The following is a 14,313-nucleotide window of genomic DNA, read 5'->3' as shown; positions in this document are numbered from 1 at the left end:
TCCGACCACCCTTACGTTGCCTTGCGGATCGATTTGGTCATGGGCTCGATAATAGTATCGAGCCGACTCCTCGATTAGTCTTTGGAACTCGAGGCTCGTTTGTACTGTCTTCGGAAATTATCCCAAAATCCTACTCCGATTGTTTACCATTCGAACTCGATCGAACGTAAAAAAGGCGAAATTTATTTTGACCGTATACAGTGATATAGTATAAATATTGAGTATTATCCAGATAAGAATAATGTACATACCAAACGATGGAAGATGTAGTCATGTACTGGAGTCCTCTAACCCCACCCCTAAATCTCACCTCTTCCGTAACCAAATAGATGAGCCAAATAATGAATAATCTCAAGGTTTTCAGCTGTATGAAAATGATGCAACTATAACATACCTAAAGAATATAAAGATACACTGCAAAGAGACGTTGTCTAACATTAAATCATCTACTTCCCTCAACATATATAACCCCCATTTTGAGACATTTATATTTTATCAACCATTGAATAGCAATTAAGAGCGTGACCAGATAGATCGACTTTCAGTTTGTAAATGGATATGGCCTATAATCTATAATAAATTCATTGTAACTCTTCAAGTTTCAGGAGTAACAAATAAAGCTATTTTTTCTAATTATACTTTTTTTAATCTTTATTTAAATGTGTAATTAGATCTTTGTAGAAAACTATTACAGGAATAGCTTTTTACTGAAAGGCATAAATGTCGTTCATCTTTATTAGGACATTTTGGTCTTTTAACTTCACACTAAGGACTTCACACTTATAATATGGAGTAGTAAGTATAAGTATGATGATAAACGTGCTTCATTAATTGATCAAGTTTGTAATGACCCAACCGGTCATTTTGACTTTTAGAACCTCGTTCCCCTAAATAAAACTTTTCATATGTGCTTTTATTAATTTATGACTTGCGGGGATGGTTGGTTCTGGATTTGGAAGTGTTCGGGTTGAAATCAGAACACTTGGTTCCTTAATTTGGTTTTAAAAGGCCAAGTTTGAGTTCGGTCAACATTTTTCGAAAACGACCCCAAAATCAAGATTTGATGGTTCCAATAGGTTCGTATGATGATTTTGGACTTGGGCGTATGTTCAAATCCGGTTTTGGAAAACCCGGGAGCGTTTCGGCGCTTAATAGTGAAAATCAACTATTTAAAGGTTTAAGGTTCTTTAAATTTTGTTTGGAGTAGGTTTTCGAGTAATTGAAGTCTGTTTCGAATTTCGAGCCTAATAATAGCTCTGTATGGTGATTTAAGACTTGCACACAAAATTTGGTTTCATTCCGAGTAGTATAAGTATATTTCGGCACGTTCGGAGTAAGTTTGAAGAATTTGAAAATTCTAAGTTGAATCAATTTGGTTTGAGGTATAATTCTTAGTTTTGATGTTGTTTTACACGTTCCGAGGGTTCGAGCGAGTCCATTTTTTTTATTTCAAACTTGTTGGTATGTTCGAGCGGGCCCCGGGGGCCACGGAAATTAACCGGACGAGGTTCGGACCAAATTTGGACTTTGGAGCAACAGCTGAAACTCCCAGCTGCTGTCAGAATTGCACCTGCGCTTGCGAGAGATTAGTCGCAGAAGCGGCAGACTTGGGGCAGAAGCGGGTCTTCGTCCGCAGAAGCGAGCCTGGCCAACCATGGGTTCTTCCGCAGAAGCGACGCCGCAAATGCGGCTCAGGCACCGCAGATGCAAAAATACTGTCTGGGAAGAACCTTAAAAAGGGACGAGGCTCAGTCATTTTTTAGCCTGTATTTCCTTCATTTTTGGGCGCTTTTGAAGCTTTTTTAGAGGGGATTTCAACTAGCAACTTGAAGGTAAGTTAATTCTACACACTTTGAGTTAAATATATAGATTATGGGTAGTTTATAACCTGTAAATCATGAAAATCAAGGGTTAGAGGAAAAACTTAGATTTGTATAAAAATGAGATTTTAACCACGAAAATGGTTATGGAATTGGATGAAAATTGTATATTTGAGTTCTTGAGATTATGGGTAACGATTTTCTCCGAAAATTTACGGAATTCGGGTACGTGAGCCCGGGGTGAATTTTAGGAATTTATCATTTTTGCATAGGGTAATTTATTTAATAGTCTAATTTTGAATTTTTGAGCATGTATTAATTATTTTATATAACTTTTAGATAGTTTCGGATTTTTCGGCACCGAATTGAGATTTTTCGCGATATTGTGATCGGGAAGTGAGCTTTGAGACAAGATAAGTCTCTTGCCTAACCTTATAAGAGAAAATTTACCCCATAGGTGATTCATATTAATAATTGATGCTAATTGTGGGGGCTATGTACGCACGAGGTGAAGAGAGTCCGTGCGTTGCTACTAATTATGTTAATGTCCGGGTAGTTTAGGACTCAAATCATGAATTACTAGTGATAATTGCTTCTTTTATTTAATTAAATTAGTGAAATTTTATTGCAAATTGTTTGAGGAAATAGTAAAAGATCGAAACTTCATATACTCAAAATTTTGTGTAAATTATTGAATTGTTAATAGATATTGAACATCCTACGTGTTAATATTATAATAACTTCTCATTCCGGAGGTTCATAAGAAAATGTCCTCCTTTCTTGTGGAGCGGGCCGAACGTCTCGGCAGTATAGATGCATCTATGGATTGTGTTGCACGTCCCTCGATAGTATATATGACACTCTGGATCGGGTCGTACAACCTCGGCAGAATTTGTGCCTAAAAATAATAATTACATGATACCTTGATACTTTAATTGCCGCCGGTGAAGTTAATTGATAAATTAAAAATTATTGGAATGTAAGGAATTAATTATATCATCTTGTTTAGAAATTTATTGTTGTTCTTCTAAAAATCATGTTTAATTAAATATTTCTATTGTGATATTATTGACCCATAGTGAGTGTCAAAGTCCACCTCTCGTCACTACTTCTTCAAGAGTAGGTTTGATACTTACTGGGTACATGTTATTTACGTACTCATACTATGCTTGCTGCACTTTTTGTGCAGGACCTGAGACAGGTACTATCGGAGGACCTATAAGAGCGCACCCAAGTTATCCTAAGTTCACGTAAGTCTCACAAGTTATGAGCAGGCCTAATAGAGTCTTGCGGGTCGGTACGGAGACATCTGTACTTATCTTCGAGAGGCTATAGGGTGTTAGGTTAACTATCTTTCTTCATCTTCCATCGTGCAAATAATGTAGTGGTAAATATATTTCTCTTATTCTCTCACAGATGGTGAGAACGCGCTCTAATGAGGTTCTAGACCAGGGAAGAGCTACTCCCCTATTGTTAGAGGCCGAGGGAGGGATCCAGCCCATGGTAGGTGACGAGAACGTCCCAAAGTTGTTCCAGTTATGCCACCAGTGGGTCCAGCGGAGGATCCTATTATTGAGGAACAGGGCGAGGTGCCCGTAGAAGAACTAGCTCCGGTAGATTTCACGTCTGCACCAGGATTCCAGGAGATCATGGGCCGTATGCTGCGGTTCATGGACACTATGACACAGGCCGGTTTATTTCCGGCAGACCCAGCCACATCTCAGGCGGGCGGGGGAGAATAGAACCCTACCGCACATGCTCATGGGCAGGAAGCTGCTGTATATCAAACCTAGGGTGTACTACCGGTGGGTGGTGTCCAGCAGTGGCAACAGCTACACCTGAGCCCAGACCAGCTGCGGCCACCGAGCCAAAGAAGCTATTGGACAGATGGACTAGACTACATCCTCCTGTCTTTGGGGGTGAGTGACATGAGGATCCCCAGGACTTCATTGATCGGTGCAGGGACAGACTGCACAATATGAGGATATTGGAGTCTCATGGGGTAGACTTTTCTACTATTCATCTGGAGGGCATAGCCCGTAGATGGTGGAAATCTTATCTTCTTGGCAGACCAGTAGATTCTCCTCCCATGACTTGGGACAGGTTCACCCGTATGTTCCTAGACAGGTATATTCCACCCTCCCAGAGGGAAGAGATGCGGTTTAAGTTTGAGCAACTCCAGCAGGGTCAGATGTCAGTGACCGATTATGAGGCAAGGTTCTCTGCATTATCTCGCCATGCACTTATGATACTCCCTACTGAGGCGGAGAGAGTACATAGGTTTGTTGCGTGTTTACATATTAGCATTCAGGCCACTATGGCCCGAGAGGTTAAGATGTGGACTTCTTATGAGTTGGTTGTGGAGATATCCCGAAGGATTGAAGGTGCGCGTCAGCGTAGCCGAGAGCAGGTTATGAGGGATAAGCGGTTTAGATATTATGGAGAGTTCAGAGGTACTCCGTCTGGGGGTAGAGGTCAGTTCGTGATAGGGCAGTCCAGCATGCCCCCATATCCAGCACCACCGCCTCCCCGGGGTGCCCAGTGCGACCTTATTTCAATGCTATGCCAGAAAGTTCTTATCACCCACCAGCTATTCAAGGTTCTTCCAGTGGGTATTCAGGTCCCCAGGGTCAGACTTCTAGTCAGCATCCCATCGCACCGAAAAGTTATTACGAATGCGGGGATCCCAGTCACATGCGGAGATTCTGCCCCATGCTTCGGGATAGACCAGTGCAGCAGGGTCAGCAGCCTATGATTACCACACCAGTTGCTCCACTAGCCGTCCGACCACCCAAAGGTGGAGGGCAGGTGGGTAGGGGCCGTCCTAGAGGTTGAGGCCAACCAGGTGGAGTCCAGCCAGTTGGCGCTCCAGCTCGGTTCTATGCTTTTCTGGCCAGACCAGATGCAAAGGCCTCAGATGCAGTGATTACAGGTAGTATTTCTGTTTGAGGCAAAGATGCCTCCATATTATTTGATCCAAGATCTACGTTTTCATATGTGACTTCTCTATTTTCTCATTTCCTGGTTGTTTCTCGAGAGGCCTTGAGTACTCCTGTTTATGTATCCACTCTTGTAGGCGATTCTATTGTTGTGAATCAGATCTATCGGTCCTGTGTTGTTACATTCTGTGGTTATGAGACTAGAGTAGATCTTCTACTGCTTGATATGACCGACTTCGAGATTATCCTGGGCATGGACTGGCTATCCCCATATCATGCCGTCCTAAATTGCCATGCTAAGATTGTTACTTTGGCAATGCCGGAATTTCCTAGGTTGGAGTGGAAGGGTTCATCTGTCAGCACATCTAATCATGTTATTTCCTTTCTAAAAGCTTGACATATGACCGAGAAGGGTTGTTTGGCTTATCTAGCCTATGTTCGGGATACTACTACAGAGACTCCGACTATTGATTCAGTGCATGTAGTTCGGGAGTTCTACGATGTATTTCCTTCAGATCATCTAGGCATGCCACCAAATCATGATATTGATTTTTGTATTAACTTGGCTCCAGATACCCAGCCTATATCTATCCCACCGTATCGCATGGCTCCGAAAGAATTAAAGGAATTGAAAGAACAGCTTGAGGAGTTGCTAGCTAAAGGGTTCGTCAAACCCAGTGTATTGCCTTGGGGTGCACTGGCATTATTTGTGAATAAAAAGGATAGAACTATGTGAATGTGTATTGACTATTGCCAACTGAACAAATTCAACATAACAAGTACTTATTGCCGCGTATTGATGATCTATTTGACCAGTTACAGGGTGCTAGGGTGTTTTCTAAGATCGACTTGACGTCGGGGTACCATCAGTTGAAGATTCGGGATTCGGATGTTCCGAAGACTGCTTTCCGGACTAGATATGGTCATTATGAATTTCTGGTGATGTCTTTTAGTTTGACTAACGCCCCAGCGGCGTTTATGGATTTGATGAACAGGGTATTCATGCCATATATTAATTCGTTTGTCATTGTCTTCATTGATGATATTTTGATGTACTCGCGCAGTAAGGAAAATCACGAGCAGTATATGAGAGTGGTGCTTCAGACACTGCGGGAATAAAAGTTGTATGCTAAGTTCTTCAAATGTGAGTTTTGGCTAAATTCTGTAGCATTCTTGGGGCATATTATATCGGGCGAGGGCATTAAAGTTGATCCTAAAAAGATTGAGGTAGTTCAGAATTGGCATCGTCCCACTTCAGCGACTGGGATCAGGAGTTTCCTATGTTTAGCAGGTTATTATCGTCGGTTCGTGGAGGGATTTTCATCTATTGCAGCACCTTTGACAAAATTAACCCAGAAGAGTGCTTTGTTCCGATGGTCTGATGATTGTGAGGTGAGCTTTCACAAGCTTAAGACAACATTGACTACAACACCAGTGTTAATATTGCCTTCCAGTTTGGGGATGTATACAGTGTATTGTGATGCTTCACGCGTTGGTTTAGGTTGTGAATTAATGCAAGAGGGGCGAGTTATTGCATATGCCTCACGTCAGCTAAAACCTCACTAGAAGAATTACCCGGTATATGATTTGGAGTTAGCTGCAATTGTTCATGCTCTTAATATTTGGAGGCATTATCTTTATGGGGTGTCTTGTGAAGTTTACACTGATAATTGCAGTTTGCAGCATTTGTTCAAGCATAGAGACCTAAATTTGAGGCAGCGCAGATGTCTTGAGTTAATAAAAGATTATGATATAACTATCCTATATCATCCTGGCAAAGCGAATGTGGTTGCCGACGCCTTGAGTAGGAAGGCGGAGAGTATAGGTAGTCTGGATTGCATTTTAGCAGAGGAGAGACCATTAGCTTTGGATATTCAATCCTGCCAACAGACTTGTGAGGCTAGATATTTCTGAGCCCAACCGAGTTCTTGCATTTGTTGTGGCCTAGTCTTCACTATTTGAGCAGATCAAGGCTCGCCAGTTTGATGATCCACACTTAATGGTTCTTGGAGAAACGGTACTACGGGGTGGTTCCAAGGAAGTTACTATTGGCACGGATGGTGTTTTGCGACTCCAGGATCGTTTATGTGTTCCTAATGTGGATGGACTGAGGAAAAAGATTCTAGAGGAGGTACACAGTTCTCGATATTCTATTTATCCGGGTGCTACGAAGATGTACCGTGACTTGAGGCAGCATTATTGGTGGCGGAGGATGAAAAAGGACATAGTTGAGTATGTAGCTAGGTGTCTAAATTGCCAGCAAGTTAAATATGAGCACCAGAGGCCAGGTGGCCTACTTTAGCAGATGACTATACCGGAGTGGAAATGAGAACGCATTACTATGGACTTTTAGGTTGCCGCGGACCTTGCGGAAGTTTGATGCAGTTTGGGTCATTGTCGACAGGTTGACCAAGTTGGAACACTTTATTCCGGTTGTGACTACGTATACATCAGAGAGGTTGGCCCAGATTTATATTCAGGAGATAGTTCGGTTGCACGGCGTGCCAATTTCCATCATATCAGATAGAGGCCCTCAATTTATTTCACATTTTTGGAGATCAGTACAAAGTGAATTGGGGACCTACGTAGAGCTCAACACAGCCTTTCATTCGCAGACCGACGGGCAGTCGGAGCGGACAGTTCAAATTTTGGAGGATATGCTCAGGGCATGTGTGATTGACTTTGGAAGTTAGTGGGATCATGTTTTGCCTTTGGCTGAGTTTGCTTATAACAACAGTTACCAATCCAACATCGAGATGGCTCCATTTGAGGCTCTATATGGTCGGCGATATCGTTCGCCCATCGGATGGTTTTAGCCAGGTGATGCTAAGTTACATGGTACTGATTTGGTAAAGGATGCCTTGAAAAAGATAAAATTAATTCAGGAGCGACTTCGTACAGCACAGTCTAGGCAGAAAAGTTACGCGGATCAGAAAGTGCGTGATTTATCATTTATGATGGGTGAAAAAGTTCTCTTGAAGGTTTCACCAATGAAGGGAATCATAAGATTTGGGAGGAAGGGTAAGTTTAGCCTAAGGTTTATAGGACCATTTGAGGTGTTGAGACGAATTGGGGAGGTTGCTTATGAGCTTGCTTTGCCTCCCAGTGTATTAGGAGTTCATCCTGTTTTCTATGTATCTATGCTCCGGAAGTATCATGCCGACCTATCGCATGTGTTAGACTTCAGCACGGTTCAGCTAGATAAGAGACTGAGTTATGAAGAATAGCCAGTTGCCATTGTTGATAAACAGGTTCGCCAGTTGAGATCCAAGAAGATTACTGTAGTAAAAGTCCAGTGGAGGGGCCAACCAGTCGAGGAGGCGACTTGGGAGGCTAAGGAGGACATGCGGAGCTGATATCCCCACTTATTCAGCACTCCAGGAAAAATTCTAAACCCTTTCGACTACGAACGTTTGTTTAAGAGGTGGAGAATGTAATGACCCAATCGGTCATTTTTCTTTTTAGAACCCCGTTCCCCTAAATAAAACTCCTCGTATGTGCTTTTATTAAATTATGACTTGCGGGGATAGTTGGTTCTAGATTTGGAAGTGTTCGGGTTGAAATAGGAACACTTGGTTCCTTAATTTGGTTTTAATATGCCAAGTTTAACTTCGGTCAATATTTTTAGAAAACGACCCCAGAGTCGAGATTTGACGGTTCTCATAGGTTCTTATGATGATTTTGGACTTGGGCGTATATTCGAATTGGGTTTTGGACCACCCGGGAGCGTTTCGGCGCTTAATAGTGAAAATCAACTATTTAAAGGTTTAAAGTTCTATAAATTTGGTTTGGAGTAGGTTTTAGAATAATTGAAGTCCGTTTGGAATTTCGAGCCTGAGAATAGCTCTGTGTGATGATTCCAAACTTGCACGCAAAATTTGGTATCATTCCGAGTAGTATAAGTATATTTCGGCACGTTCGGAGTAAGTTTGAAAATTTTGAAAATTCTAAGTTGAATCAATTTGGTTTTAGGTATGATTCTTACTTTTGATGTTGTTTTACACGTTCTGAGGGTTCGAGCGAGTCCGTTTTTTATTTTAAACTTGTTGGTATGTTTGGGCGGGGCCTCGGGTGTTAACCGGATGAGGTTCAGACCAAATTTGGACTTTGGAGCAGAAGCTGAAGCTCCCAGCTGCTGTCAGAATTGCACCTGCACTTGGCCAGCCGTAGGTGCGAGAGATGAATCGCAGAAGCAGCATGAGCCGCAGGAGCGGCAGATTTGGCGTAGAAGCGGGACCGCAAAAGTGGGTCTTCGTCCGCAGAAGCGAGTCTGGCCAGCCTTGGGTTCTTCCGCAGAAACGGACCGTGGTCTGCAGAAGCGACGCCGCAAATGCGGCCCAGGCACCGCAGATGCAGAAATACTGTCTGGGCAGAACCTTAAAAAGGGACGAGGCTCAGTCGTTTTTAGCTCGTATTTCCTCCATTTTTGGGTGATTTTGGAGCTTTTTGAGAGGGGATTTCAACTAGCAACTTGAAGGTAAGTTAATTCTACACACTTAGAGTTAAATACATAGATTATGGGTAGATTATAACCTATAAATCATGGAAATTAAGGGTTAGAGGAAAAACCTAGATTTGTATAAAAATTAGATTTTAACCAAGAAAATGGTTATGGAATTGGATGGAAATTGTATATTTGAGTTCTTGAGATTATGGGTAACGATTTTCTCAGAAAATTTTCGGAATTCGGGCACGTGGGCTCGGGGTGAATTTTAGAAATTTATCATTTTTGGATAGGGTAATTTTTTTAATAGTCTAATTTCAAATTTTTGAGCATGTATTAATTATTTTATATAACTTTTGGATAGTTTCGGATTTTTCAGCACTGAATTGAGATCAGGAGTTTCCCAGGTTTAGCAAGTTATTATCGTCGGTTCGTGGAAGGATTTTCATCTATTGCATCACCTTTGACAAAATTAACCAGAAGAGTGCTCTGTTCCGATGGTCTGATGATTGTGAGGTGAGCTTTCACAAGCTTAAGACAGCATTGACTACATCACCAGTGTTAGTGTTGCATCCGGTTCGGGGATGTATACAGTGTATTGTGATGCTTCACGCATTGGTTTAGGTTGTGTATTAATGCAGGAGGGGCGAGTTATTGCATATGCCTCACGTCAGCTAAAACCTCCCGAGAAGAATTACCCGGTATATGATTTGGAGTTAGCTGCAATTGTTCATGCTCTTAATATTTGGAGGCATTATCTTTATGGGGTGTCTTGTGAAGTTTGCACTGATAATTGCAGTTTGCAGCATTTGTTCAAGCATAGAGACCTAAATTTGAGGCAGCGCAGATGGCTTGAGTTACTAAAAGATTATGATATAACTATCCTGTATCATCCTGGCAAAGCGAATGTGGTTGCCGATGCCTTGAGTAGGAAGGCAAAGAGTATGGGTAGTCTGGCTTTCATTTCAGCAGAGGAGAGACCATTAGCTTTGGATATTCAATCCTTGGTTAACAGACTTGTGAGGCTAGATATTTCTGAGCCCAACCGAGTTCTTGCATTTGTTGTGGCCCAGTCTTCACTATTTGAGTAGATCAAGGCTCGCCAGTTTGATGATCCACACTTAATGGTTGTTGGAGAAACGGTACTACGGGGTGGTTCCAAGGAAGTTACTATTGGCACGGATGGTGTTTTACGACTCCAGGATCGTTTATGTGTTCCTAATGTGGATGGACTGAGGAAAAGGATTCTAGAGGAGGTACACAGTTCTCGGTATTCTATTTATCCAAGTGCTACGAAGATGTACCGTGACTTGAGACAGCATTATTGGTGGCGGAGGATGAAAAAGGACATAGTTGAGTATGTAGCTAGGTGTCTAAATTGCCAGCAAGTTAAATATGAGCACCAGAGGCCAGGTGGCCTACTTCAGCAGATGACTATATCGAAGTGGAAATAGGAACGCATTACTATGGACTTTTAGGTTGCCGCGGACCTTGCGGAAGTTTGATGCAGTTTGGGTCATTGTCGACAGGTTGACCAAGTTGGAACACTTTATTCCGGTTGTGACTATGTATACATCAGAGAGGTTGGCCCAGATTTATATTCAGGAGATAGTTCGGTTGCACGGTATGCCAATTTTCATCATATCAGATAAAGGCCCTCAGTTTATTTCACATTTTTGGAGATCAATACAAAGTGAATTGGGGACTCGCGCAGAGCTCAACACAGCCTTTCATCCGCAGACCGACGGGCAGTCGGAGCGGACAGTTCAAATTTTAGAGGATATGCTCAGGGCATGTGTGATTGACTTTGGAAGTTAGTGGGATCATTTTTTGCCTTTGGCTGAGTTGGCTTATAACAACAGTTACCAATCCAACATTGAGATGGCTCCATTTTAGGCTTTATATGGTCGGCGATGTCGTTCGCCCATCGGATGGTTTTAGTCCGGTGATGCTAAGTTACATGGTACTGATTTGGTAGAGGATGCCTTGGAAAAGATAAAGTTAATTCAAGAGCGACTTCGTACAGCACAGTCCAGGCAGAAAAGTTACGCGGATCAGAAAGCGCGTGATTTATCATTTATGGTGGGTGAAAAAGTTCTCTTGAAGGTTTCGCCAATGAAGGGAATCATAAGATTTGGGAGGAAGGGCAAGTTTAGCCTAAGGTTTATAGGACCATTTGAGGTATTGAGACGAATTGGGGAGGTTGCTTATGAGCTTGCTTTGCCTCCCAGTCTATCAGGAGTTCATCCTATTTTCTATGTATCTATGCTCCGGAAGTATCATGCTGACCTATCGCATGTGTTAGACTTCAGCACGGTTCAGCTAGATAAGAGCTTGAGTTATGAAGAGGAGCCAGTTGCCATTGGTGATAAACAGGTTCGCCAGTTGAGATCCAAGAAGATTACTGTAGTAAAAGTCCACTGGAGGGGCCAACCGGTCGAGGAAGCGACTTGGGAGGCTGAGGAGGACATGCGGAGCAGATATTCCCACTTATTCAGCACTCCAGGTAAAATTCTAAACCCTTTCGAGTACGAACGTTTATTTAAGAGGTGGAGAATGTAATGACCCAATCGGTCATTTTGACTTTTAGAACCCCGTTTCCCTAAATAAAACTCCTCGTATGTGCTTTTATTAAATTATGACTTGCGGGGATAGTTGGTTCAGGATTTGAAAGTGTTCGGGTTGAAATAGGAACACTTGGTTCCTTAATTTGGTTTTAATAGGCCAAGTTTGACTTCGGTCAATATTTTTATAAAACAACCCCAGAATCGAGATTTGACGGTTCTCATAGGTTCTTATGATATTTTAGACTTGGGCGTATATTCGAATTGGGTTTTGGACAATCCGGGAGCGTTTCGGCGCTTAATAGTGAAAATCAACTATTTAAAGGTTTAAAGTTCTTTAAATTTGGTTTGGTTTGGAGTAGGTTTTGGAGTAATTGAAGTTCGTTTGGAATTCCGAGCCTGAGAATAGCTCTGTGTGATGATTTAAAACTTGCACGCAAAATTTGGTATCATTCCGAGTAGTATAAGTATATTTCGGCACGTTCGGAGTTAGTTTGAAAATTTTAAAAATTCTAAGTTGAATCAATTTGGTTTGAGGTATGATTCTTAGTTTTGATGTTATTTTACACGTTCTGAGGGTTCGAGTGAGTCCGTTTTTTATTTTAAACTTGTTGGTATGTTTGTGCGGGGTCTCGGGTGTTAACCGGACGAGGTTCAGACTAAATTTGGACTTTGGAGCAGCAGCTGAAGCTCCCAGCTGCTGTCAGAATCGCACCTGCACTTGGCCAGCCGCAGGTGCGAGAGATGAATCGCAGAAGCGGCTTGAGCCGCAGGAGCGGCAGACTTGGCACAGAAGCGGGACCGCAAAAGCGGGTTTTCGTCCGCAGAAGCGAGTCTGGCCAGCCTTGGGTTCTTCCGCAGAAACGGACCGTGGTCCGCAGAAGCGACGCCACAAATGCGGCCCGGCACCGCAGATGCGGCCCGGCACCGCAGATGCGGAAATACTATCTGGGCAGAACCTTAAAAAGGGACGAGGCTCAGTCATTTTTAGCCCGTATTTCCTCCATTTTTGGGTGATTTTGGAGCTTTTTGAGAGGGAATTTCAACTAGCAACTTGAAGGTAAGTTAATTCTACACACTTTGAGTTAAATACATAGATTATGGGTAGATTATAACCTGTAATCATGGAAATCAAGGGTTAGAGGAAAAACCTAGATTTGTATAAAAATTAAATTTTAACCAAGTAAATGGTTATGGAATTGGATGGAAATTGTATATTTGAGTTCTTGAGATTATGGGTAACGATTTTCTCAGAAAATTTTCGAAATTCGGGCACGTAGGCTCGGGGTGAATTTTAAAAATTTATCATTTTTGGATAGGGTAATTTTTTTTAATAGTCTAATTTTAAATTTTTGAGCATGTATTAATTATTTTATATAACTTTTGGATAGTTTCGGATTTTTCAGCACTGAATTGAGATTTTTCGCGACATTGTGATCGGGAAGTGAGCTTTGAGACAAGGTAAGTCTCTTGCCTAACCTTGTAAGAGGGAATTTATCCCATAGGTGATTCATATTAATAATTGCTGCTAATTGTGGGGGCTACGTACACACGAGGTGACGAAAGTCCATGCGTAGCTACTAATTATGTTAATGTCCAGGTAATTTAGGACTCAAATCATGAATTACTTGTGATAATTGCTCCTTTTATATAATTAAATTACTGAAAATTTATTGCAAATTGTTTGAGAAAATAGTAAAAGATCGAAACTTCATATACTCAAAATTTTGTGTAAATTATTGAATTGTTAATAGAGATTGAACATCCTACGTGTTAATATTATAATAACTTCTCATTTCGGAGGTTCATAAGAAAATATCCCCCTTTCTTGTGGAGCTGCCCGAACGCCTCGGCAGTATAGATGCATCTATGGATCGCGCCGCACGTCCCTCGGCAGTGTACACAATACTCTGGATTGGGTCGTACGACTTCGGCATAATTCGTGCCTAATAATAATAATTACACGATACCTTGATACTTTAATTGCCGCCGGTGAAGTTAATTGATTAATTGGGAATTATTGGAATGTAAGGAATTAATTATATCATCTTGTTTAGAAATTTATTGTTGTTCATCTAAAAATCATGTTTAATTAAATATTTCTATTGTGATATTATTGACCCATAGTGAGTGTCAAAGTCGACCTCTCGTCACTACTTCTTCAAGATTAGGCTTGATACTTACTGGGTGCACGTTGTTTATGTATTCATGCTACGCTTGCTGTACTTTTTGTGCAGGACCTGAGACAGGTATTATCGGAGGACCTATCGGAGCACACCCACGTTATCAAGAGGCTTAGTGGCGAGCTGCCTTTCGAAGCCATTCTGCAGCAACTAGTGCCTCTTCTTGTATTTATATTCTGTCTATTTTATTTCAGACAGTATTTAGAATTTTGTATAATCTACTAGATGCTCATATACTCGTGTCACCAGGTCTTGGCACATACACTAGTAGAATTTTTGGATTTAATTATTTTACTTGGGTTTTAATTTATCTTATTTCTCACATTGTCTTAATTTTTGCAAGTACACCGAGTTTTATTGCTC

General features: G+C 41.6%; 1 protein-coding gene across 1 annotated transcript; it reads left to right on the top strand.

Annotated features, from left to right (window-relative positions):
- The first annotated feature begins 3,975 nt into the window (after positions 1-3,975).
- On the top strand, positions 3,976-14,066 carry LOC138898048 (uncharacterized). Its single transcript, XM_070184080.1, has 7 exons — positions 3,976-4,294; positions 4,411-4,628; positions 6,726-6,776; positions 7,741-7,893; positions 9,600-9,719; positions 9,845-10,145; positions 14,005-14,066. Exons 1-7 carry the CDS (start codon positions 3,976-3,978, stop codon positions 14,064-14,066), a joined length of 1,224 nt encoding a protein of 407 aa, XP_070040181.1.
- Positions 14,067-14,313: the final 247 nt, after the last annotated feature.

The sequence above is a fragment of the Nicotiana tomentosiformis genome, chromosome 8 (assembly GCF_000390325.3).
Source record: "Nicotiana tomentosiformis chromosome 8, ASM39032v3, whole genome shotgun sequence".
NCBI lineage: Eukaryota > Viridiplantae > Streptophyta > Magnoliopsida > Solanales > Solanaceae > Nicotiana > Nicotiana tomentosiformis.
The sequence above is the reverse complement of the archived record's forward strand: the minus strand, read 5'-3'. Positions and strand labels throughout refer to the sequence as shown.

What these genes read in the sequence shown, in the direction of transcription:
- LOC138898048 (XM_070184080.1), top strand. Translation starts at nt 3,976, where the DNA reads ATGCGGTTTAAGTTTGAGCAACTCCAGCAGGGTCAGATGTCAGTGACC. An exon ending in TACTCCGTCTGGGGGTAGAG is followed by an intron (nt 4,295 to 4,410) that starts GTCAGTTCGTGA and finishes ATCACCCACCAG; the next exon opens with CTATTCAAGGTTCTTCCAGT. An exon ending in GAGTTCATCCTGTTTTCTAT is followed by an intron (nt 7,894 to 9,599) that starts GTATCTATGCTC and finishes AATTGAGATCAG; the next exon opens with GAGTTTCCCAGGTTTAGCAA.